This window comes from Aphis gossypii, chromosome 1 (genome assembly GCF_020184175.1).
Source record: "Aphis gossypii isolate Hap1 chromosome 1, ASM2018417v2, whole genome shotgun sequence".
NCBI classification, from domain to species: Eukaryota; Metazoa; Arthropoda; class Insecta; order Hemiptera; family Aphididae; genus Aphis; species Aphis gossypii.
This window is the reverse complement of record NC_065530.1, coordinates 62,660,976-62,688,019: the sequence shown is the minus strand read 5'-3', so window position 1 is coordinate 62,688,019 and position 27,044 is coordinate 62,660,976. Positions and strand designations below refer to the sequence as shown.

Here is a 27,044-nt window from a genome sequence, read left to right as displayed (position 1 = left end):
CAAAAAAAATATATAAAAAAATTATTAGATTTCTCTTATTAGACTACATATAATTGATTATTATGCATATGACCTGTACTAAAAATATATATATTAATAAGAAAAAAGTTTTCTCAGCTTTTATGGTGAGAAGTGTGTTCATAAACGATGAAATAATTCGCTGAGCACAAATTGATTGTGCTCCGAGCGTGTAAGAATTAGCACATGTCCCGACACGTCGGTTAGCACCTAATATATTATGGTAGTTTGGAGCACATATTTTAATGTGTGCACCGAACTTATTTTTATTGTGACGCGATAACGCGTAGTTAATTTTAATTTAACCCTTTAAAGAGCATAATTCTATGCTTACTTCAGATAAAAAAAAGTTATATTTTCCAATTTCTATATTTGTTAGGATGTCAAAAATTATGTTTTTCATAACTTCTCCCAATCGGGGTAGTTCTGAGAGGTTGTTTGGGTCTATCATATTTAAATCGAAATATTATCTTTTCGGAAAAGAGCAAAAAATAATGAATAATTTCATATTGAGTTAAATTAATTTTGACAAAAATTAAATATTTCAATAATTGTTAAGAACAATTTCGCGGGACCAGCATGTGATCAGTGGTAAATATACTTACCGCTTTTTTTTTTTGGTTATATCTACTGATCAATGATGTCTTAGCAATTAATTGAATATATAGTTTCTTAATGATAAGCTTTCTAAGAATACATAAACACCATAATAAGACACCTAACATTATTAATGAGTGCTATATCGCTCATTTATTGAAAAAAAAATAGTGGCATAGGCGTGCGCAGGACTTAGTGGTAGGTGTTGCTGAAAATTATATATAATAAGTCAATACATATTATTTATTTGATTAATAGAAAAATGTCATTTATTTTATACAATACGTCATTACTATTATTATTATTATTATTACAATGCTAGACGTCTTTTGTAATGTTTCTTATTTTGTAAATTTTAACTACTACGTTACTAACTATTTTTTGTTAGAAAAAATAAAAATTGTGAGTGTTTGCAGCCCGCAGGTGTTGCTATAACATACCCTGCAACACCCGTGCTCACGCCTATGCCTAGTGGTAAATACAGTTACCACTAATCGCTAGTACGGAGTAAATACATTATTTTGGTATTTACTTATAACAAAATTTAAAAAAATAACCTCACGAGCTGCCACTGAATTCTTGGTACATATTTACTCAGGAGGTAAAAAATATTTTCTAAACTACAATACGCGTTTGAGCAACAACAAAATGTTAGACCTTTAAAAAAGAACAACTGCTATTATTTGATATAACATTTTACATGATATTATAAAACGAATTTAAAGTATTAAGACCAGTAAAACATAATTTTCTGTTAATTGTTGTTTGGAATTCTTTTTCTACCTATGTTATAATAATTATCGATATGAAATCATTAAAAGTTAAATTAATAATACAAATTATTACATTTATTTTGATTTTTGGCGATGCTTATATGCTTTTATACGATCCTTATGCTGGTGATGATAATGCTGGTAATTTTAAAATTTATATTTACTGCAAGATAATCAAAATAATATTAGCCATGTATTTTTCACAAAACTAGTTTCGTATAGAGAAATTGTGGAAGCATTACTATAAATACTAAGCAATGCATTTTTCTTAAAATTTTTATTTTTTATTATCGATTTATATTAATTGCATGAATAAATTAACTTGATAATTATTAACAAATCTCATTAATTAATTGTTTTATTTCAGATTGTTCAAGTAAATTTTCATAATTATATACAATATTTAAATTAAATATGAAATATTACAAATATTTTTGTATATTATGGACTGGTTAAAACTGATACTAACCCCGAAATTAAAACCACCATAGCTTACACCCCGCATGGATTTTATTTTTAACATTTATTTACAGCTAAATTATTTGATGCTGGTTACTTTTGTAAGTAGTTTGAAGTTCATTTTCTTAATACAAGTACATACGAATTTAGTATTAGTTTCTTTATAGTGCAGTCCCTAAGGAAAAAAATTCAATTTTTTGACTTTCAAACTATCTGATGTTAGTTAACATATTCATTACAATGACTACAAGGTACAATCGAAATTTACTGTATCTATAGCTTAATGACATCTTTAGTTGTTTTTTCATTGCTTATGAATAGATTAATGGCACTTTATCGTATATACAACGACTGTAACGACTGTTACGTGAGCAGAGCCCAACTTAGGGAAGGGGGGCTAAGGGGGCTGCAGCCCCGGGCCCCGTTATTATTATAATTTATGTTGATAATTTAGAATTTAGATAATAATTAATTTTGGGGCCGCATTAGAAAATTTGACCCGGGCCCCAAAATTCCTAAGTTGAGCTCTGTACGTGAGTTATTGTTAATACTCACTTTTTGCAAAACAAAAAGAAATTAAATATAATATTGTAACAAATAATAATATAATAAAAGTTATTAAGTTACACGGTCAAAAATAAATTTAACTTTTAAATAGTGAAATTTTTAATTTAATTTTCAATGATTTATTGGGTTTATAGCCAACGACGACGGTGTGAAAAATGTTGTTAATTTGTTTAATAATTATGGTAAGTGTTAAAAACTCGATAACCTTTAAATTATGAGCATCAAAGTAAGATACATAACCTTGAAGAATAGTGGAAAATTCCTTCTTGATATTTTATAGTTGTAAATTGGTTAAGGTGTTGAAAATAATAGATTTTTTTTATTAAATTGTGATTTTAAATAAAAAATGTAATACTGAAGATTTTTGATATTTTTAAATAGACATTCATACCTATTTTGATTTCTGAGCTAGATATAAATAGTTTCTTATGTATATGAATTTTAAGATTATTTAATTATTTATTATTAAAATGGTTAGTGGGGCTAATGTAAATCGGGCTCGCGATCACCTTTTTTATTGTAAGCTCCAAAAACTTTAGGTAATAAATTAGTTGGAATGTAAACTCGGCTCGAAAATTTGAGGTAATAAAAATGTCCGTTGTAATCTCAGCCTGATTATATTTACCGATTAAATATAATAAGTATGACATAATTTTATTTTAAAAAAAAAATAACTCTTAGAAACAACACTAACAAAATATAAAAACAAGAAAATATCAGTGGGTGAATACGTTTAACACATGGATTTTTATTTAAAAATAATAGATTTATACATTATTACATTACAATTTTTCATTTATAATTTTACACAACAGTTTTACTTACATTTTTACATTTTTTACATTTACAAATACACACTTGCATTTATATAATAACGAATTTCATACTATGAATAATATGAAAATGAAAATAATTTTTGGAGAATAATGAGAATCGCCTCCTCGTGGTGTTCTCTTACTCATTACTAAGAGCCTCTTAGTAATGCTAAATGGTTTTCAAAAATATTATAAGAAAATTATATCTGTATATTTTTATCTGGGCCGAGTTTACATCTAATATATTTTTACCTGAAAAAAACATGGGTCGAGTTTACAATCGCCCGGTTAGTGAGTCTGTGAACGTATAATTATGTGGTTCTACTGGTTAAACTACATTAGTTTTCTGTATTTTAAATACATTTTATTTTGGTGTCTATATGAAAAAGTTAAATACCTGCTTAAAACATTATTAGCAAAAACTATATTTCTTTTAAATTTAAATATAGTTAGTGTTAAATTACTTAAAATTAAATTAGCTTAAAATAGGTATGATTTTTTATTTTTATAAAAACATAATTTTATTAATCATAATTTTATTGTTCTTAATTTTCATGTATGTCGTATGTGTTTCAGTCTATTCCAGTGGTTTAGTTAAACCTGAAATTGAAAAAAAGATGCTGGGTTAGTACGATGACATTTTTATTAAAAATTTACATAATTATCGTAATTATATACAGAGGCTCTATCTCACGGAGATCTAACAAATGCAATAAATATTTACCTAATAAGTTTTTTTTATGATTTCTAGAGCCAAGGGCGTATTTCTGGGGGGGGGCGATGGGGCGATCGCCCTCCCCAGAGCCTCTGTTTTTATTTCTATTTAATAGTACCTACTTTAATATTTTCGTAATTATATATAATTATGATACAAAAAGTGTACACCGAATAAAGTAAAATAATTAAACATTTTAGAATAGCGCTCTTAGTTGTTTAAATAGGTTAACATTTTATTATTGTATTTTAGGGTTTTTTTTTTAAAATTGTATCAATAAGTCGCCCCCCCCCCTTGAAAATAGGGCCAGAGACGCCCTTGTCTAGAGCTCTATTCTATAATTTTTATAACTACGTTATATTTTACCACGAAAAAAATAAAATTTCATTATCATTTTTTTTTATAATCCAAGATAGCTATTTTATAACAAGTTTTTAAAAACAATTATGGCGTTTAAAAATTTTAATTAAGTTAAGTTATTAATTTATAAACAATTTTCAAAGAGTGTCAAAATTCAATTTTAAAATTTAATATTTTTATGAAATTGCATAACGATAACGATTTATCATGAAACGATTAAATAATTATTATTATTCAAAAAGCACAAGATTAATATTTAAATTGATATTTTATTAAATTAATTTAATTTTCAAAATATTTTGCTCATTTTAAGAATTCAGAAGATTTATAACTTTATAAGCATTTAAAAATTGAAATACATATTCATTTTTTTTTTTATAAATGCAGATAAAATTTTTAGCTAAGTCAAAATACTTGAAATTGAATACAAAGTTCTTTATTAGTTAGTCGTATAGTAATTCTAAAATTATAAAAATACATAGCCGCAACGTTTTTTTATTAACGTTTGAAGTTTAAATATTGACAAAATACGTCAAAAATACAAATATTTGAAATTTATGTTGTAGTTAAAAATTTACTAAAAATTAGTGTAAGTATCTATGAATTGAAAATTGAATACAAGATTTTCAATAAGTTTGATTTACAATAATTATAAGATAAGTTGAGCGTTGGCCAAATAAAAAAATTTTATCGAAGGTTAAATTTTTACAAAATCAAAGCGTAAAATAATGATTTGAAATAATTTTAGATTTTTGTTATAATTAAAAATTACTAGGTAGTCGTAGAAACTTGAAACATACACCAGTTGTTTAAATTGCCATTTTCTGGACATGATTTAATTTTGGGATAATCAGGTCATTAAAACATATACCACTTTTCTCACCACCTAGTGGAAAATATATCCTAGACTTACATATTATTATCATCTCCGTTCAGAATCGTTTTTCGTATGCAATGATACCTACCAATGCATTAAAATATAATACGTTTATTATAGTAGCCTATTCAATATCCGATGAGGTTCACTCGATACCAACTGTACAGTAGACCTTTACCCACTTGTCTGGCTGCATTTGACTACCCTTTTTTTTAGTATTGGCATGTCTACAAGAAAATATAATTTTCCCCAGCACTAATATCTTGCCTTATTTATTCTAGATTTGAAATTTTCGTTGTAGAATATCGGAGTTATTTAGAAATTGTAGTATTCGTAAAACCTTTTCGACGAGAGCTTTTTGGGAACCAACAAACAATTAATGGGAGTTGTTTGATCTGTTTGGATTCCACAGTTAAATTTATAAGCCAATCAGAAGATTAATACCTATTGTATAAGTATATTATTTTACTAAAATATAATTATTTATAATTTATTTTTTATTTTTGTAGATTGGTTGGACGCTGGTAAGTAGATAATGTGACTATTATGGTATCACAAAAACGATTATGAAACATTGAAATAGGCATGTACATAACATTATGTTAGATAAATTGATATATATAAATTTTATTTGCTGTAAGTAGGTATATATTATCATATATAAATTTAAAAAAACCACTTAAAGAATTCGTTGTTACATATAGTAGCTATAGACTGTAAAGTATAATATATAAAGAGCATACATTTTAAATTGTATTGATTAGCACTGGTTTAGATTTACCTCGAGCCAATAAAGTAGGTATTTCATAATTAGCAGTGCACGATATTTCGAGTCAATGATATCAATTTATCTAACCAAGAGAGGAAAGTAAAACCGATAAACTTATATACCATCTTATGACTTTCAAATCTCCCAAAATGTATTAAAATATTTTTTATAATTTATTATGATTGAATTAAATTTAATGATATTTGAAATAGTTTTAACTATACATTCTTTATTACAAATATATATATATATATATATATGCATATATTATGTTATAAATTAATTTTCAAATCTGTAGATTAATTAATTATTTATATTATTTGTATAAAAAAATAATTAATTTGATTAATTTTTCAGATATAAGTGACCTTAGTAAGTTTTATAATTTTATGTGTGAATATAATATCATGGTGGACGATTGTAAACTCGGCCCGAGGAAAAAAAATGTTGAAAAGGTCTATTGTAAACTCGACCCATGTTTTTTCAGGTAAAAATATATTAGATGTAAGCTCGGCCCGGATAAAAATATATATGTATATAATTTTCTTATAATATTTTTGAGAACCATTTAGCATTACTCAGAGGAAACCACGAAGAGATGATTCTCATTATTCTCCAAAAAATTATTTTCATTTTCATATTATTCATAGTATAAAGTGTAAAATTATAAGTGAAAAATCGTTATGTAATAATGTATAAAACTATTTTTTAAAGTAAAAATCCATGTGTTATACGTATTCACTCACTGATATTTTCTTATTTTTATATTTTGTTAGTGTTGTTTGTAAGAGTAATTTTTTTTAAAATAAAAATATGTCGTGCTTATTATATTTCATCGCTAAATATTATCAAGCTGAGATTACAATGGACATTTTTTTTACCTGAAATTTTCGAGCCGAGTTTACATTCCAACTAATTAATTACCTAAAATTTTTGGAGCCAAGTTTACAATAAAAAAGATAATCGCGGGCCCAGTTTACATTTGCCGATCATGGTGTTACGTCTTACAAAAAATATTATGAGACATTGAATTTAAGAAATAATTTGGATTGGGAACCTCTGCATTAGACGAATAAGTATACATTTTATTTGTCGTTGTATTTTAAGGTCCCTGAAAACTCCATCAATTTTTCATCAAAAAGTTCTACGGGACTGGAAGAAATTTAAATACATACTTTTAATTGTCAGATTTCAAAAATATAAAGAGTTTTATAATGATTATTTACCAAAGTGGCCCGTAGAAGAAAAAAATTGGGCATCACTGTCCTATGATCATAATTTATATTAATTTTGATATTCGCATTGTTAGTAGGTAATTTATTCAATAAAAATGGACATCCAAACTTATTATACAGTGAAGCAAGCTTCGACAATCTGTTTTATTCCTGGACCCTTAAAATATCAACTGGATACATTAGTTTGCTATAAAAATCTCTCTTTAAGTTTAAAATTGAAGTAGCTTTACAACTCTAAATGGTGATGATAGTAAAAATAAAATCAACACTTCTTTAAAAATTTAAAACAATTAAATATAATATTAATATCTACCAATTAAAAATATATCTTTTAGATTTTATTGATCAGTATTACGGAATTTATTTATTTTTGAAAATAGAGAAAAGTATGTATTTTATTTAAAAACAAATAAATATATTATATTAATAATATAGTATAAGACATATTATACTAATGTCATAAAAAAGCTCTATATTATAATAGTGTTTGCAGTTGACACTCAGTAAGATATACAAATCTTACCATCTAAATAGCATATCTAATCTAAACTGTAATATAACATAATAAATAGCAAACAATATTGAGGCATTGATGATATTATTATTATTTTATTCTTATAATTATTCTTCTTCTTCTTTCTTAGCCTAACGGTCCTTGTAGGACCTGAGCTGCCACAAGTAATCCTCTCCATCTTTCTCTGTTCAGTACCATACCTACTGATACATTCCTTCCAACATTTTCATGCCTTCCTCTACTGCATCTTTCCATCTCGTTTGTGGTCTGCCTATTGGTTTTTTCTTGTGTACGGTCTCCGTTAGTATTTTTTTGTGATATCATTATCAGCTCTCCATACGTGCCAAAACCATTCCATTCTCTTAATTTTTATGTATGTTAGTTTATTAGTTTTCCATATACTTTATATAGGTCGACATTTTTTCTTCTTTCAAATATTCCTAAGTCCTAACGCTGTGTTATATACTAAACCAAAGGTGTTTCTTATAATACCTTTCTTTCAAAAGGTATTTATATAACATTTTATTTGATGAATTTCACACATTTTTCTAATAAAACTTTATATTTAATTCTTAAATTAGTTTATAAATATGGAATTTTATAATTTTATTTGACATTGATACAATAATACACATTGACTTAACCGAATACTAAATATTAATCATACCTTTATCAATTTAGCTGAAATACAAAACGCAATTGATTGGTGTTCGTGTAATGCAGGTACTTAATATAATAATAATATGTTTTTAAATAACAATTATTTTCACTTCCTAATCACTATATAATCATATGGTCCTCCTCTTTCTTTCACATTATCTCTACCACAATTATTGACTTTCTCCAGACTTCAAAACTTAATTTGTACAATAATATGTAATAATGTCGTGAATAGTATTTTCTGGGGTTTCCGTGGTTATTTATTCCACCCTATACAAGTCCCTTGGCAACTTCGTAATGTTTAGTGATCAGTGATTACTCATATTTATTTTATAATTTAGTTGCAATTATTATGATAATCACCTACTTTCATCTGGTTTTGGATAGTTGTCAAGCTGTGCTGAGTTCGCTACATATTATTTCCAAAGACAATCTTATCAGGAGTTCTTTTCAAATGTATTTAGAATACGTATTTAATTATATATTTTTTTTATATTACAAAAGTTTTCCCATTGAACTTAATTAAAGTATAAACAATAATAGAAAAAAAGGCTATAAGTATAAATTATACTTCATTTTCATTTATAATTCGAATAACACTTTTAAATAAGTATACTTTATAGAATATTTACGAGTAGGTATAACATTTTGTATCATTTATTTGATATTTATAATTGCCAAAGTATAACCCTTCCGACCAATATTTTCATATTTCAATATTTTTAATGTATTGATCAAAAACACTGGACAAACGAACATATAGTGTGCAATACGCATAAATGTTTACAAGGCCTGATAGTCTACTTTTCCCGTAACACACGTCACACACACACATAAATATAATTAAATATAAATATAAATTAACATCGATATTATATTTTATATGTACCTAGTTGATATATTTAAAAGAAAAGAAGATAAAAAACCAACCGAAACAACTGATAATCGTAAGTCTAAAATAAATAAATAATTTATTAAAACATTATTTTATAATAATATATATAATTTAATTTGATGTTTTGTTTGTAATATTTTTAATTGAAAAACAATTGAATTGTAAAATAATATTACTAAAAACATCAATCACAAATTCTAAAATACTTATAAGTATATATAATACGATTTAATAGCCTAATGCATACTAAGTTTTATTTTAAACTGAAGTTTTTATTATATATACATATAAATTATCATCGATACTATATTCTATTTGTAGCTGAAATAGTCTTAACTTCAGGCAATGAATTATCTGATAAAAACATAAAATACAGTAAGTTTAAAATATATAAATTATTTATTAAAATATAATAATAAAATAATATAAATATTTAAATTTGACGATTTGTTCTTAATATTTTTAATTGAAAACGGTTGTAGAATTTTGTTATTAAAATTTAAAACGCTAATTCAAAAATACTCTATATCTCTATTAGTATATAACTTAGAACACTGAGGCTTACTTACATTTCTTCATTACTTTTTAGTATTTTTATAAGTTTTTCTTAATTATTATAAATAATAAAGACAAAAATGTTTATATAACATTTTCCTGCATATATTAAAAGATATAAATAATGAATTTGGTAATTTTATTAGTTGATAGAGTATCATAGATATTAATTAGGTGATTCAATATTTTATTATAAAGATTAATTAAATTATTATGGTTTCCTGTTGATTTCCTATCTTTTTATAGATAGTAATATGATATGGTTTTAGTATAAAACAAATCTTTCCTAAAAATATAAATATTGTGGACCTAAAGCATATTTATTTTCATCTTCTGTTTTAAAATCAATTAAATAATAACAACCCTAACCATATCTTTTACCTGTTTAACTTTATAGTGTGTATTGGTAAGTTGTTATTATATAAATATAACTGTAATATATTTAATAATAATAATAACTAATCTGTCTATATAGGTATATAATTATTGCTTATAAAAATATTATATTACATGAAAAATTAATTAAATAAATTCAGTTAGTATGTCATGGTATTTTATCTTGTACAAAGTAAAGATAGAAATGTTTTATCTAAATGTTTACTGTCAATGGTTATTGTATACTAAAGATGAATTAGCAAATTAACAGTAAAATATAAAATAAGTATATTATATGATTCAATTACATTAATTTCGAAAATGCTGAATACCAATGTTTGGCGAACATCTTTGATGAATTTAGTTTTAAATTATTTTTTTTATCTGTTTTTCAAAAACATACTAGTCAACCCTTATTTCGTATAGAAATTTCTCTTTTAAATATTATATAATATAAAAAATATTGTTTTTATAGCTGAACTAACAGAGAGAGGATATGTTTGTAAGTAGTTAATACAAATTAAAATTAAAATGTATGTATTTAAATATTAAATAGTGTCCAAAATATGTAATTTAAATAGAACCGTTTAAAAATGTTTTAGTTTCTATTGATTTTTTTTTTTAATTAATAAATTGGTCTAATAATTTGTGAGTATATGATACGATATTTATATTGTACCTATAATTATATTTTAGATAAGAAGGGTATATATAATTACGCTTTTTTTATGAAAGAACCATGTGAGTATATTATAATTTAAAGAAAAAATTACTTTTTACGGATACGTTTTCATTTAATACTAGAAATCAATGTAATTTATTAAATATTATTAAGTATTATACAATATTATGTAAATTAAAAGATTACACATTCAATTACTTTAAATGGTTAATTATATTATTTATTAGTATCATTAAATTTAATAAAATATTACCTACCTATTTTATAATTTCTACATAACATTACTAATTTTCATTTGTCAGATCACTTAAATAAATACATTCAGCTAATAGTAAAAAAACTATACTTTTTATTTAGGTAAAAAAATTGTTTGTCTTTAAGAAACTAAAAATTTACGATGACTACGGTCATCAGAGTTGTATATTTTTTATTTTCTGATCCACATTTATTTGGTTGCAAATTATCTCTTTATTCTACACTAATGCACTTAACAGTATATTAACACACTAGCAAATTATTACCGATATTAAAACATAAAGTAATGCATATAGACTACTTTACTCTGTGGTATTTTATTGTAGGATGGTGACTGGTGAGAGGGGAAAGTGAATTAGTCAATAAGATAAATCTTCTCTGTCTAATGCTTAAAATTATGATATATCATCGTAATGAATGTACTATTTCACTTTTAACCTCATATATTCATATATACACTTTTGAAAACTTATTGTTTATCATTGTTACCTATCAATGATGATTAGTTAAAACAAATATTGTGTATGAATCGCTTTATCAAATATATTACTGTACATATTTCTTATTAATAGGTTATTTGCATTATGATATAAAGATTCTAGATTTTGTGATTATAAGTTGGTTTTATATAATATTAAAATTACAAAATAAAAATTTTTCAGCATTATTAAAAGCTTATATTGATTATCTTCGTAAAGAAAGTAAAAATAGTATGTACTATAATTATAAAGTAAAAGCAAGATGAAATATATGGGAACACTTTATTTACTAACTATAATGATTAATATCTAATACTATAGAATTAGAAGCCGATAATACTGATGATAAACAAAACATTTCAACTGATGAAAAAGAAAGTATTTCTATTGATGAACAACAAAGTATTTCTATTGATGAAGGCACATCAACAGATCCCTCATACTTAGAGACTGGTAAAGTAAACGAAGAGTTAACTTATACACTAAATCATACCATATTTATTCGCACCAAATCAATATTACTGCTCATAAATCATAAATGTATTGACAAAAACTCCATAATTTTAACCATTAATACAGTTAGATATTTTAATTTAGAACTTTTTCTAGACAAAATATTATTTTTTATTTATTAAAGAAAAATACGCTCTAACCTAGTATACGTTTATAAGATAATTTTATGAATTGAATATTATACATAATAATATAATATTAATAGCATAATAGTAAGAGAACAAAATAATATTTTTAAACTTAAATTAAAGACTAAATTAGATAAGCTCATGCTATGAATAATGGGTCATGCAATAGGGAATAAAAATGAGTCAAGTTGTTATGTCAATAGTGTGACAAACATACTAAAACTAGAACCCCTTGTGCAGTTAAATATTTACGGTGTATTAACTAAAAATAATATTTCATCAAAATCAAAGAAAAATGAACCCAACTTACATTTGAATTAAACTTTACGAAATTGTCAAAACCACAAATTTTAGTTAATATTATAATTATAATAATATTTTTTTAGTCAAAAAGCTATATTTAAATAGATGGTGTATTAAGCACGCAAGTATGTCTTTTTAATTAAATACGTTTTTTTGCATTAATTTTATTTATAGAAGTTTAAAATCTAATATTCTTTATAATGTGAAATAACTTTAAAAGCTAGTGCGTTGTATGCATGGGCGCCCATTGGAAGGGGCAAGATAGCGCACTTGCCCCCCCCACCTGGAAAAAAAAAAATTAAAAACTTGTACCTAACTCAATAAATAGTACCATAATATAATTATTATTTTTACATTTGAGAATTGTTTATTTTCACCCCCCCCCCCCTAAAATTTTACTTATAGGCTCCCATGGTTGTATGTATACCTATTATATTGTTTTTTTTTTTTAAAAAAAGCACTTGAACAGATTCAAATTATGCTTTATCTAAACCGAGGTTTGAGATACACTTAAACATAAATTTTTCAGCCAGGTCTAATATCCCTTTTTTTTCTTTCTTTATTTAAATGATCCAATGTTATGATAAAAAAACATTATAATTTGAAGTTCATTAGCATCATTCATTAGAATAATTATGCTTTAAAGATGATAATAATTTATTATTACCTCTCTTAAATTAATTATAAAAAAGTAAAAGATAACTTATCTTCCATTGGTATTTGGTATCATAGTAACACGATTAATGCAAAATGTATTAATATAATTAGTTATATAACCGTACAATTATATACATATGAAATTTTAATTATCAAGAAAATATCTCGTAAAACTTTTGTAATTGCTAATTAATAAATGAACTATCATAATGATATTTATATAATATATGATCACAAAAGTAATTACTATATTTTATCTAGGTAGTATGATAGGATATTCGGATGAACAAAAAAAAAGATTTGAAAGTAATTATTTATCATAAATAAAATGTATTGCAAACTATTATTAACTTTTGAAAATGTATTCGTTTTACATATTATTATATTTATAATAGCAACGGCATGATGTTTAAAATAATTTTTTTATTAAAATGTCGAGTTAAAAATTCTGCATACATAATCACATATTTTTATAACAATTTGGTAATAAAATTTTTAGGTGTTTTTAAAAATCGAGATGATGATCTCCGTCGGACATTATATATATGTAAGCGTAATACCTATATATTATATATTAAGTACTATTGTTTTAATTTTGATTCATTATATAGTTATATTATTTTATCTTACAACACTTTGTTCTTTTTTCAATCTATTAGTATTTTTTTTTCGAAAACATTTCGGGGGATTATAACCCCCCCCCCACACACAAACAAAAATGGGTACGTCACTAATTTGTACTAGTTCTAGAAAATTAAAACATTTTCAATTATTTTTTTATAAGAGTACCTCATCATCAACGTACTATCTTAAATTCATGTTTTATGTATGTTTTAATGGAGGATACATTATAGTTTTACTCATAGAGCCATACCAAGGTTTATCAGCGCTCCTTGCATTTAACATAATATTTCCGTCCTTGCACATTTTTTTTACCCTGCCCCAATATAATACATAGGTACATACAAGATTTTTATATAAATGTATTGCTTTATTTAATTTAATTTTTTTTATTATTAATAATATAATATTACGATGTATTTCAATAAGAATAAACATCATTATAAAACATAAAAACATTTATAAACCTTATATTATAATAATTAAAAAATAGTACTTTTGTACATTTTTAAAATTTTACTTTATTTTGATACGAACTCATCTAAAAATTGTTATCATTGGTGTAGTTCATAATATCCTGAATGCAATTTCAATATACATATAAATAAACATATTTTAAAGAATAATAAATTATGAATACATTGTAATAGCTCTAAAGCAATAGCTATTTTTCGAAACTATTCGTTAAATTATAAGCTTGGTTTTTAAAACACTAATTCGGATTACTTACTTATCAAATTAATTTTCGTTATTACCAGATATTACAATAAGATAAAATAAAAAAAAAAAAAAACACCTAAAAGTTAAAATTTAATTTAATACCTGAATAAATTTAGATTGTTAATATGCTAAAATATTTTTTTAAAAAATAAAATTTTATAAAATTTTTTTGATTCTTTAGCGTGTGTTGGTAAGATATTTCATATGATAATTTACAGTTTAAGAAAAATATATATGTATACAGACTATGATTAAAGATATCTGTTTTTGACAAATAACTAATTTTATCAAACATCTTATACACCACCAAACATATATAGTATATAATTACTATTAGTTAATTTTTTGTTTCAATTAATTATACATACTTACTCTTTAAGTACTAAAATATATTTAATTTGTCTTGATAGGTGTATTAAAGGCTGACGGATTCATTCGTAAGTATCGTATGAATATTATGATCATCTCATATTAGATAATTAATAATGTAGAATATCAATTATTCTAAATAATAATAATGTACAGTAATCAAATAGTTAAATAAATTATAAAGGGACATTAAATTATAGTATTGGTTGTAAAACATTAAATACGATTTTTATAGAAAAAAATGCCGAAGAAAGTTATGCTTTTATCGAAATTGAAACACGTAAGTATGAAAAACATATTTAAAGTTATTGAATTCATACTTCAGATTATAACAAAAATATTAAATGTTAGGTATAATGTCCAATTTTTGTTTAGTCCAACAATTATTAGTTATGCTAAAAAGTAAAAACATATCTTGTATTCTTGTCTGTTATTATTTGTTAAATCCAATGCAAATTAGCTTATAATTTTTTAAGTTCTATTTAAATTTGTTCATTTTCCTATATACTTTTACCTATTATTTTGTTAGTATAAAAGTATGTAAGAACACAAAATGAACATAAAGGAATCATTTATTTTAAATTTAATTTATCACATCTCCATCTGTATGATTATTCAGAATTAAGTGGTAAGCCATCCTAAAACTTTAAAACAAATGCTGACTTCGTTATTTCCTTTGTATAAAGTATAATAACTTATTAATTATTATATTATACTCGTTTTTAATTAGTCGAACATTTTTGTAAATTGAAATCTTGAAAAGTGTATGGCCACCTTTTATATCCTTTTATATCCTAACCTAACCTAACCTAACCTATCCAAGATACTAACTTTTTCTTCGGCGTTAGACACTCCTATTTTGTCGTCTCCTGTCTCTGGTGGCACACGAGAAATTCACAAGTCTTGAGCTCTATTGTCACAAATACATATCAATTCCCTTGTAACCTTACAAAGCGAAACGTCTCTTTTATTAGTCAAGTAGGTAATGAAAGATTTGTACAGAAAGTAACCGTCATCTGCGCTTGAAAACCTGACCGTTATTTATTTATCATCTTTAAATTACTATGCAATGATATTGTCATATTGACATATATCATTTATATTGTTTTTAAGTAGGTATATCATACACCTGTATCATGATAAAACATAAGTCCCCTACAAATAATTTGTTTTATACACTTACATAATATGTTAACTTATCAATAAATATTTTCTAAGAATTTTTTGAATTATTTTGTAATGGGAACGATATATATACACAATAATTCTATGTAACTATTATTTCAGATTTTTTAACACCATATAATGAATATCTTGAAACAGAAGCTAGAAAATGTAAGTAATTTTGATATTAAAATAAAATTAGAGATCAAAAATAATAATATATTAATAATATTAGGTACTTAACGTTCTGACGTTCTCTAAAATAATAGACCATGTTTAAATACCTATCTTTTTAACTTTTAAATCATTATAACGGATGAAAATCACTAATTTATAAATAATTCACATTAATATAGCCTACGCTTCTTAAGTGCAAAATATTATGTCTCAGTTTGGTTAGCATTTATACAATATAACAAACAATGTTTGAGCCATAATTTTAAATATTGAATGAAAAATAATACGTTTGGTAGATTTGAATCGTTTCGCATATCTAAAATCAATATTTTTAATAAACTATAATACATAAACATGTATTCAGCAATATCAATATTCTAAGATAAGTATTGTGATGTTTTATAATTTTTTAAGCGCCATTAATAAAATGATGACACAGAGACAACAATTTTTAGAGATAACAGTAAATTCATATAATATTATATACGTAAAATTGAAAAAAAAATAATACATAAAAAACTTGGCAAATGCATCAAAAATATTTAGTATTATAAATTAATATCAATAAGACTACATCAATTACCTACGTGACCGGTGGCCGGTAAAACCTTTCACGGTGATTAAGATAACAAATGGTATTTCCCACAGATTATACATTTATACCACTGTTCAATGATTTATACATTAAAAAATCTTCGTTATTTACTATCGTTAGTGAAAACCGAAATTAAATTTGTTCAGTATAGTTGCTGAGAGAATTATGTACGCACGATAAAGTTTTTTAATTGTTTATAACTTATAACGTATGTAGGAACATAGATTATCGCTATACTATGCTAGATATATTTGTATAATAATAACGGATATATTAGTCCTTTGAGAGAATGGAAGAACAAAAATGGAGAAAAATATTATAGGAGAGAATATCCTTATAAACATAATATAGATTATTAAGTGTCAGAAGAAGAATATTAATGGACTATTCATGTAGTTATACTGTAATAATTCGAATAAAGTTACAAGTACCTACTAGTGATTAAATACACAAAAAAAGAATATATAAAACACAAATACATTTACCTAACTTAGAATATTATGAAATTTATTGTACAATTAAATAATTGTTCTTTATACGTACATAAATTTAATTTTTGTTAAATATTAAAAATTTCAATCTGTTCCAGTGACCGATCATTTTAAAGGATCAAAAAATTGGTGTAAGAATTTTTATCAAAAAAACAATTATTGTATACCTATCGTACTTAATAAGTTACAATAGTAAGGCTTGGAATAAAATGTACTTATACAACCAATGTATGTATTTATTGCATACAAATATGTGATAAAAATAGGTATAATAATTTATACCTAATATTACAAAAAAAAATATATTAAATTAAATATCTCGACTACAGCTGTGGGTCACTTATTCAAATTATTGATTAAATAGTATCACTTATTCATTAGAATCGTTGATTTGTTTTCACACGATCTCTCTTCCGATATTATTGGCTAAAATCTAAAAATGCCACATTTGCTTATTCATTATTTTCAAAGAAGAAACTTAATAAGTATCTATTAAAACTTTATCTGAATGACTTGTTTTATGACGTGTTTTATTATTTTTTTGCTTTATCGCTCTTAGATAATTAAAAATAATTAAAAGTTATACAGTTGTGTAAATTAAATATACCTAATACTAATTTATAATTTAGATACTGTATTAGCTAAAAATATAGATAACCAAAAAACACGCATTCCATAAAAAGTGTTGACTCTTCATTATATACAATAATATAAATCACCCAAAATTAATAATACTTACATAGGATTCTGATATTCCAGCCGATAAAATGTTATGGTTTTACAAATAATAAATAGTATAATAAGGTATAATATAGGTAACAATATGATCTAAAACATGTGAAAAATGAAAAAAATTTGGAACATGTAAAATAAAGAACGAAATATTATCGTATAATTTATTTAAAGTTGAGTTGTTTACATTTAAATTCCAGCCCTAGTTTTACATTTTTATAAGTTGACTATAGTTTATCTGATTATAAAGTAGTCAAATACATACATACCAAATATACTACCTACCTATAGAATATTCGTAAATACTTTTGTAATGTGTTAACATAGAATCAATATTGTGGTTAAGTTGTTTTTGTATTTTTCAATAAAAAAACTTCCAAAGATGAGAATTTTAATTTATTTTTGATTCATTTAACATTTGGTATGAGTAGACAGTTTTAATACTGCGGGATTAATTATCGTCACAATCTTTAATACATAACAAATATTATGAAATAAAATAATTTTAAAATTATTAAACAGTATGTATAAATAATATAGCGTATACCTATGTTTTTTGTTATTATTTTAGGCAAAAATGAAAAAAAATTTTCAGAACTTGGTAATAGTTTCATTTATATTAATAGAAAGAGTAAATTTTTTTATTTCAGTAATGATATAAATTCTTGATAAATTTCAATTATTTTGATTAGAATACCTACACAGTTTTAAATTTATTGCTTATAGATATTGAGTTATATAAACTAAATTTTTTTATCAATATACCAATGATTAAGAAATAATATTAGTATACAGAAATTATTTATATTATTTACATCCATTACAATTTCTAAATTATCTTCAATAATTCTCTGAATATCACTTTTTTTAAAACTTAAAACTGAAAGAAAGAATAAAATATTATATCCAGTATACAACAGGCACAGTACAATAGGCCTAAATGTATCTACTGAAAATGTAGATAATAGTCATAGTTGTTAATAATAATAATAATAATAATAATAATAATAATATCATGTATGCAATTAATTTACAATTAATAAGAATCAATACAAGTTGTTTACATTATTTATTTTGAGTGTATGAATTTACTGTTCAAATACATATTAATCCATAACACGCTAATAATAATTTTTAAAAGCACTTTTTTTTGTTTACAGAGGATTTAGTTGTGGAATACTTTGCAAAATATTATAAAAAAAATAATAATAGTACAGGATGAACTTTAAAACAATAAAGATTATTTATAAATCAATTAAATTAAAGTAACTATACCATCTTAAAATCCTTTAGAAATAAAATATTTTTTTTAAAACATATGTTATTATAATTGTCAATGAATTTATTATTAATACTTTTCACGGAAAACGCTGAATAATTTTTCTTTCGTAGTCAATCTTAATACATAATTATTATGTAATTATAAATAATTAAAATAAATATTCTATATATTACTAATATACTCATTACTCGTATAATTATTAATCTAATAATAGTTATAATAAACACATTATTTATGCACAAATAAAAAATCAAATGGTTTTTTTTTATTTAAACTACTAAAATCTGTTGGTGTTATATTAAATTTTATAAAAAAATATTTGATAGAATATTGTAAGTGATGATTTAACACGTCTGTGTGGATTTATAAAAAAAAATTACTTATCATGAATTATATACTCATATATACCTTAAACTGCCACTTTAATACACTATATATAATAGTAATGTCAATAGAGTATAAACACATATAGTTTAACTTAAAATTTTAGATTCTGAACGAAATGATAAATGTATTGATTTTATAATGATGTGTGTTTTTTTTTTTGTGTATGTGTACAGCATAACTAGTCGAAATAATACTTCAATTTCAAATTTAGGGGGTGATTTCCGATGGAAAAGTGAATATCCTTGGTGCGTTATAGAGGTCAATAGTAAACATTTTCCAACAGTTATCAAAAAAATCGAGAAAAAATAAATAAAGTGACGGAAGAACGGGAATTTTTACGTAAAACCAATTTTCGATTAAATCGATTTTTTTTTATGGTTATAATTCAAAAACGAATCAACCAAATAACCATATAACCAAATTTTAATGTTAGTGTTATCTATATAGTATATACACATACATTTTTAAAAAATTTTGATTTTTTTTTTAGTCATTTATAGACAACCGAAATTTTCAAATTTTCTAAAAAATTTTTTTTGAAGTGTCGATAACATTTTTTTGGCCCAATAAAAATACTTGGAAAATTTAATACAAAGTTTCTCATAAGTTACTCTTATAGTGATTTGAAAACTAAGAATACATAAGCACAATTTTTTTTTATTATAGCATTTGAAGTTCAAATGTTGACAAAAATTCGTCAAAATCATGAATATTTGCAAATTATTTTGTACCTAGGTATAATTCATAAAAAAATTTGCATAAGTAGCTAAGAGTTGAAAATTTAATACAAGATTTTTCATAAGTTTAACTTACAGTAATTATAAAAGAACTTAAATTTTGGTGTATTCAGACCATTAAAACATAAACCACCTTTTTCACCAACCACTGGAAATTATATCCTAAGCTGACAAATCATCTTCGTTCAGAATCGATTTCGTATACAATGATAACTATTATTGGATTCAAATTTAACACTCCTATAATATATAATAATGATCCACACGGCACCTAATGTACAGCAGAGCGGTAACCACTTACCCGCTTTTTTTTTATTATTGTTATTATTATTTTAATATATAGTTCAACCATCTGAGATCAACTGTTAAACATTATTGTTACTATTTTAATAGAAAATTATTATAATAGGATGATAAAAATTTAAAAATAAATACGATGGGAATTCAATAGCATATCCTTTAAAATTCACAGTACCTATGTAATCGCGCAACGTGTTTTATACAGGAAATACTCTGTGCTCTTTCATCAGAAACTGTTAAAATTATAACTGCTATAATACCAGTCGTGTATCAACAGGAGTTTTAGAATTTGCAGTAATATTTTAAATTGTTAATGTAGAGTGTAGACCAAAAAATTAATTATCATCATAGTACATATTACATATTACATACTTATTATTGAATAAATTTAAAAACTCTGATAAAAAAATTAAAGTTATAATACATTTTATAAAAATAACTACATACATTAGTAAAAAATCATAAAAAATGTATGTATAATGTATTTATTATTTATGAAAAAAAATTTTAATTTTGGTTTGTTTTGAGTTATAAACTAAATTCAATGATAACACATAAAGCAATGTATTATTAATAGCATAGTAAATTTGTATTTTTAGCAATAAAGTTATTGTACCAGTTATCGGTACTTTTATATTTTTATTTTAAAAAACCTGCGCATGAATAAAGTCATAAAAATAACATGAAACAAACTATAAAAATAAAACAAATATGTCTATCAAACATACGTATTGTTCATCCTTTTTATTTCTCGTAAAATTTGGTCATATTAAAAGCGTAGTTCAAAACCAAAATATTAATAACTAGCTGAAATGTGATTTCTCATACTCCGTAACGATGTAGGTGTGTAGGTGTCGTCTCTCTATTAGTAACTGCCATGAGTATAAAAAATACAAACCATATTTTTAGAATCATTAAATTACTTAATAACTATCGAAATGTAAAGATTATTAGTCATTTATAAATTATTTAAATGATGTGTAAAAAATAAAAATAAATTTCCTTTTTTAGATTTTTAATTTAGATATTTGACGCCTACACAAATAATTAAGTTTTCGAAATTTTGATCAAGATTTTAGTAAGTTGTACCTGTATAGTAATTGAAAAATATTCAATATCATTTTAATATTAGTTACATCGAAATGTTCCTCCTGCTAAACAGCTAAAGAACAGTCACTTTTAAAGAAATAGGTATTTTACCTGTTTTGGCCGAAAAATATACTAATTAGACATTATAACTAGGAATATTTGAGTAAAATTATGAATTGACATATTATTATGTCGCGATCATAGATAATTTAATATCTATGGTCGCAACAAATGAATTATAAATAAAACTAAAACTGAGAAGTGAACAAGGTAGCAATCAATCATGACATTAAATTTTGAATACTCGACTTCAGAATATTATATTGAAAAATATAATAAAACCCACTTGAATAAAATACTAATCGAACGATTTGTTTTATACTTAGAAAGATTAGCGAAGCCTATACAGTGTATTGTATAGTGTATACCTATTTTAATTAACTAGTCAAAGTATTTACGTAAAAATTACACATCTACACATTTATGTATCACATTTGCCTATACAAAGCACCGTTTCTAGAATTATGTTGTAAATTGTAATTGTGTAAAAATGTTACATTGTAACTTTTCTCTACGCACTTCGAAAACTCGGATTTGTAAAAAACACATCAGTATATCACTTTATAACGAAACCAATAAATAAATAAACAAATAAACGGTATGTATAATGTTAAAATACATAATTTACCATTTACGAATAAAGACAAATCGAATAAAACGAAATAATTTGGTTATATATAAATACTTGTAATAATATTTCACAATACCCTATTAATTAATTATGGTATATGTATACTGAAATAGATAAGTTGGTGAGCAGGTAATGGTTTTTTCAAATCTTTTTCGAACCAAAATCCATCGCAAATTGAACAGGTGATGCCAAACTTATTTTTGAAATTATCGTGAAATTAATTATGATGCATTCCAAAGTTACTATAGCTACGAGAGGATTGAGCTTGCTCACTGTTTGTTTGATATCTTTCATACCTATGTGGCTATGTACATAATATAATAAGAAATATTACACATGAAAACGTTGAAAATAAAATCAAATATTATTTTAACAAAAAATTATTTATACCGTTCAGTCAGTCGTATCATTAACAATAATATTCTGTATTATTCCCAAATATTGTGTTTTATCTTGGTGTAGAAATTTGTACCATTTGACGTTTCCTTCTTTCTTTCTGCTTCACGTTGTTCGAATTCTTCTCGATGCTTTCCTCATTATGTATTCTTTTTAACGTCCTATTTTTTTTTTTTTTTTTTTTTTTTTTTTTTTATAAAATAAAGAGCAGCCTTATTGTCTGTTTTATTATTAAAAGAGCAAAGAAAATATAGAATTCATATCCCATGCTTAAAATTATAATATTATCCATAGAAGTTTATTAAAAAAACAAAATTAATAGTTAAAATTGTAAATTGAAATCATTTTTAAAATGCATTAAATTTCGACTTTTTAAAATATTCCTTTTATCTATATATCATACGATAAAATGTCGGTCGTGTGTATCGACTCGTAGAAATAATAATCTTACATACACCAATATAGTACTATTACGGTTTAAATTAGCTATTATTTTGGTCTCGACGATAATTTTTCTTTTTTTGTCTACGATTCCGTGTTGGGTTAGGTACAGCGCGTTGATTGGCTGTATGGTGCGAAAACCTACAGAATGGCATGCCCACAATGTTATTGTTTAATACCTAATCATTACCTATTATTGTTATTCGTTTAACAACGTTATAGTATTATTAAATAATATATTTCTTGGATGTGAGAATAATGATATTAATGTTAGGAAAAATAGTTTTTATCAGGTATCTATAAGTATATTTATGAGAATTTATAATTTTTTTCGTAGGTATATGTACACTTTATAGCATTTTATAATCGAAATAACTATACAAGACAAAGAAACACAATTTGCAAACAACTATCCACGCGGGCAGAGCACGTGGGTGACAGTGTATAATATAATACGATATTTTCTAATATGGAATACTAATCTTTGCCTAGAATCAGCAAATTGTGCATAAGGACGTACATCTACAGCAAATGACACGAGACATTGCACTCCGACCGGCATCTTCGTTGTTTTGCAATTTAATTTTTTTCTCGGGCGGCTGCGTGCACTGTCTCGTTCTAATATATTCATTTTATTTTTACTGCCATTCATATTTTAATGGAATAGAAAGAAACTCGCAATTTGTATGTCAAATGTCAACGCTTCGTTCAAAAGAACACAGTATATTATAATTTTTACGCTTGTAAAACAGTGAGCGGGTAAGAGAAGAAATCGCGCGCCGTCCGCCGACTGCTGAGGCGGAGACCATGAGCCACGAGCGGTACGTCGCCACGGTAATCACTACCGTACCGTGCTTTAAAATATTATGTTTCACATCGAAAATTCCCAGTATTTTTCAAAATAATCAGAAGAAACTGTACGCACCTTCACGTTGTAGCCTTATGCAAGCACTCAGCATCAAAGTTATTTGTTGAACAATAATTTTAAAAAATTTTATGGTTTATTATTAGCACGAACATGTTAATCGCATTATAATACTGCATTAGAATTATTTTCTGCATCTAACTATTTTACTACATTTCGCACCAAAATAAAAAAAATTATGTAAGTAATAAGCGTATAGTATACATAATTTCTGTATTTGAATCTTTATTTTATACTTACGTAAATTTAATACAATCTTCTCAAAAAAATTGTTTTTATCATTTTATTAAGTCAAATAAAATACATAACAAAAAATGTTATAAAATTAATTCATTATTTAGTATTTTTAATAAACTATGTTTTCTACGTATAAATAACAATCTTATACATATTAAATATTTATCTTGGAACTGAATAAGGCTGTTCTTCACCAGATTCGTGGTATTTGATGTAGCTTTTTTTGTGACTAAAATCTTTTTTGTCCTCTTGCCAACCTCTTTTAGGTGCATTATCATAATTGAATCGTTTCTCGGTTAAACCATAAAGGTTATCAATTTCTTCTAAATCACCCCTAAAAAAAAAAAAAATTGTTAAATAAATACAATAGAGTAGATAAACTTTACTTTACTCAGAAAAGCAAGGGATATATTGATTTTAAAATGGTGTATATTTTTAGTTTAATGTAATTGTCACCTATTGGAACAAGACAAATGCTTCAATCATCAACTTTGAAGGTGGTTTTAGGTAGAAAATTTGTTCTAGTCAATACTTTAAAGTTTAAGTACATTAAGATCCAAAGTAAAAAAATCCCAGTACTATTCAAAATAATCAGAAAAGCAAGACAAATTATGGAAAAATGAGATAATTTACAATGACAATTTTTGATAAGATTGATTTTGATTTTGTTTAATTTAAAAATAAATTACTGCAGTTACTTGAAAATATAGGTATCTATTCTGATTTTACCAAATAACAATTATTTTATCATATTTTAGACATGATATTGTTTTCAAAATAATTTTAATCTTTTTGAATTTTGTATAGACATTTGAAAGTTGTATTTTTTTTTCAATTTATGTTGATACAATTTTTTTATCAAGTTAAAAATATTGGAAATCTAAAATAAGGTTTCTCACAAATTGTATTTAATTACAACAATTATAGAATTTTGAAAATACATAGGTAAATTGTATTTAATAAGCACAAAATTTGTTCAAAACAAAAAAATATAAATAATTTGTAGTTAAAAGGCTTAAATTGGTTATTCAAACAAAACATAATGATTTCTCCATAAATAATTGTTGTAATTATATTGCCATCCATAAAAATATTAATTAAAAATTGTTTAATTATTTTTCATCCACTATTACTTGAAATATTAGAATTTATACATTAATTAATTTTTTTTAGTTTTTTGTATATAAATGATAAAAAAAATATGTTCCTAAACATAAAGCTTTTAAACGTAATAGGTATAGTTTATTAAATGTAATTTTTATAATAATTTAAAAATGTTAAAAATAAATACTCCATAATTCTATTACTTTTTAGTACATTTAAAATTATAAATGTTGATGATTTTTTATAATGTAGGTACACAATTCAGATATAACATTTTTTTTATTCATATTCTATATTTTGGAAAAGTAACAAATAAACAAGAGTTTTATTATCCATTATCCACAAATCTACATTGTATGCAAGGATTAATAATTATTTATAACCAAATGTATAAAGAAACTGTAATACATTATATTTTTTTTACTACTAGTAATGATATAAGTAATTTCAATTTGTAACTAGTACCGATTGGTATGCTTATAGCTATTTAAAATTTGAAATAATTTTAAAACTGTAATGTTATGTATGTTAATTAAATATGTAAAAAAATATAACTCTATAACTGTCTGCTAATAACACAACAAAATTAACAGTTAGGTACACTTGACATAGTCAAATAACATCTAAATACATAACAATCGAAACAGAAATAAATATCTAACAATACGTATTGTTAATATAAATAAATCTATAAGAATATAGGTACGGAAATTAAAAGTATATAATAAGTACATAACCATAGATCTGACTAACCTGTAAGTAACTGATCCATTTCCAAGTGCAGCGACTTTTTTATTAGTTATAGGGTCTGTAACATCACCTAAAGGATACACCACTTTGAGCACTTGATGAGTAATGTGAGTTGTTAGTTTTTCAGATAATTCCTGGATAAGCACAACATCACCAGTCTTACACTGATTTTCTGGATCATGAGCATAGTACACTTCATTCTTAGGAAAATACTGTAAAAAAAAAGAGAGAAAATATTATTATGTATGTACAATAAATAACAATTTACTATGCAACTCACCATTAAAAGGTTTTGATCTAATTCTAATTTCTTAACAATAATTTTTGATGCATTTTGTTTGACAGACGGAGCACACCGTCCCAAAAGCAGTAAAGATTTAGCAGCTCCAACTAAACTCATAACTGCGGTCTGCGATTAGACTCGAATCAAACTCAATATGAATATAAATAAAACGCGAACAAATAAATTAAAGATCTTATATTCTAATATTTTTAATTGTGATATTCAATATTCTTAAGTTATTAAAAATTCATAAAAACATGCGCCAACGTCGTATCTCCCAAACCGGGCTCAAAAAATATTATCATCATATTTAGATAATATTATCTTAGAACACGCTGAATACTGATAACAA

General features: G+C 24.3%; 2 protein-coding genes and 1 long non-coding RNA gene across 3 annotated transcripts; 2 read left to right on the top strand and 1 right to left on the bottom strand.

The window, feature by feature from the left end:
• Nucleotides 1-1,489: 1,489 nt before the first annotated feature.
• LOC114127476 (uncharacterized) lies at nt 1,490-12,449 on the top strand. The gene is made up of 13 exons (XM_050207717.1): nt 1,490-1,529; nt 1,756-1,764; nt 1,922-1,948; nt 2,549-2,596; nt 3,806-3,853; nt 5,691-5,705; nt 6,308-6,322; nt 7,521-7,571; nt 8,381-8,422; nt 9,253-9,306; nt 9,576-9,629; nt 11,922-12,058; nt 12,411-12,449. Exons 1-13 carry the CDS (start codon nt 1,490-1,492, stop codon nt 12,447-12,449), a joined length of 579 nt encoding a protein of 192 aa, XP_050063674.1.
• A 2,435-nt stretch (nt 12,450-14,884) lies between these two features.
• Nucleotides 14,885-19,573, top strand: LOC126555838 (uncharacterized). Its single transcript, XR_007606964.1, has 6 exons — nt 14,885-14,979; nt 15,147-15,191; nt 16,199-16,246; nt 17,437-17,469; nt 18,642-18,671; nt 19,231-19,573. It is a non-coding gene; the product is annotated as an uncharacterized LOC126555838 (long non-coding RNA).
• A 5,014-nt stretch (nt 19,574-24,587) lies between these two features.
• Nucleotides 24,588-26,989, bottom strand: LOC114127479 (28S ribosomal protein S17, mitochondrial). Its single transcript, XM_027991722.2, has 3 exons — nt 26,690-26,989; nt 26,413-26,621; nt 24,588-24,889 (listed from the first exon to the last, which is right to left on the bottom strand). Exons 1-3 carry the CDS (start codon nt 26,807-26,809, stop codon nt 24,718-24,720), a joined length of 501 nt encoding a protein of 166 aa, XP_027847523.2. The 5' UTR covers nt 26,810-26,989; the 3' UTR covers nt 24,588-24,717.
• Between the last annotated feature and the right edge of the window lie 55 nt (nt 26,990-27,044).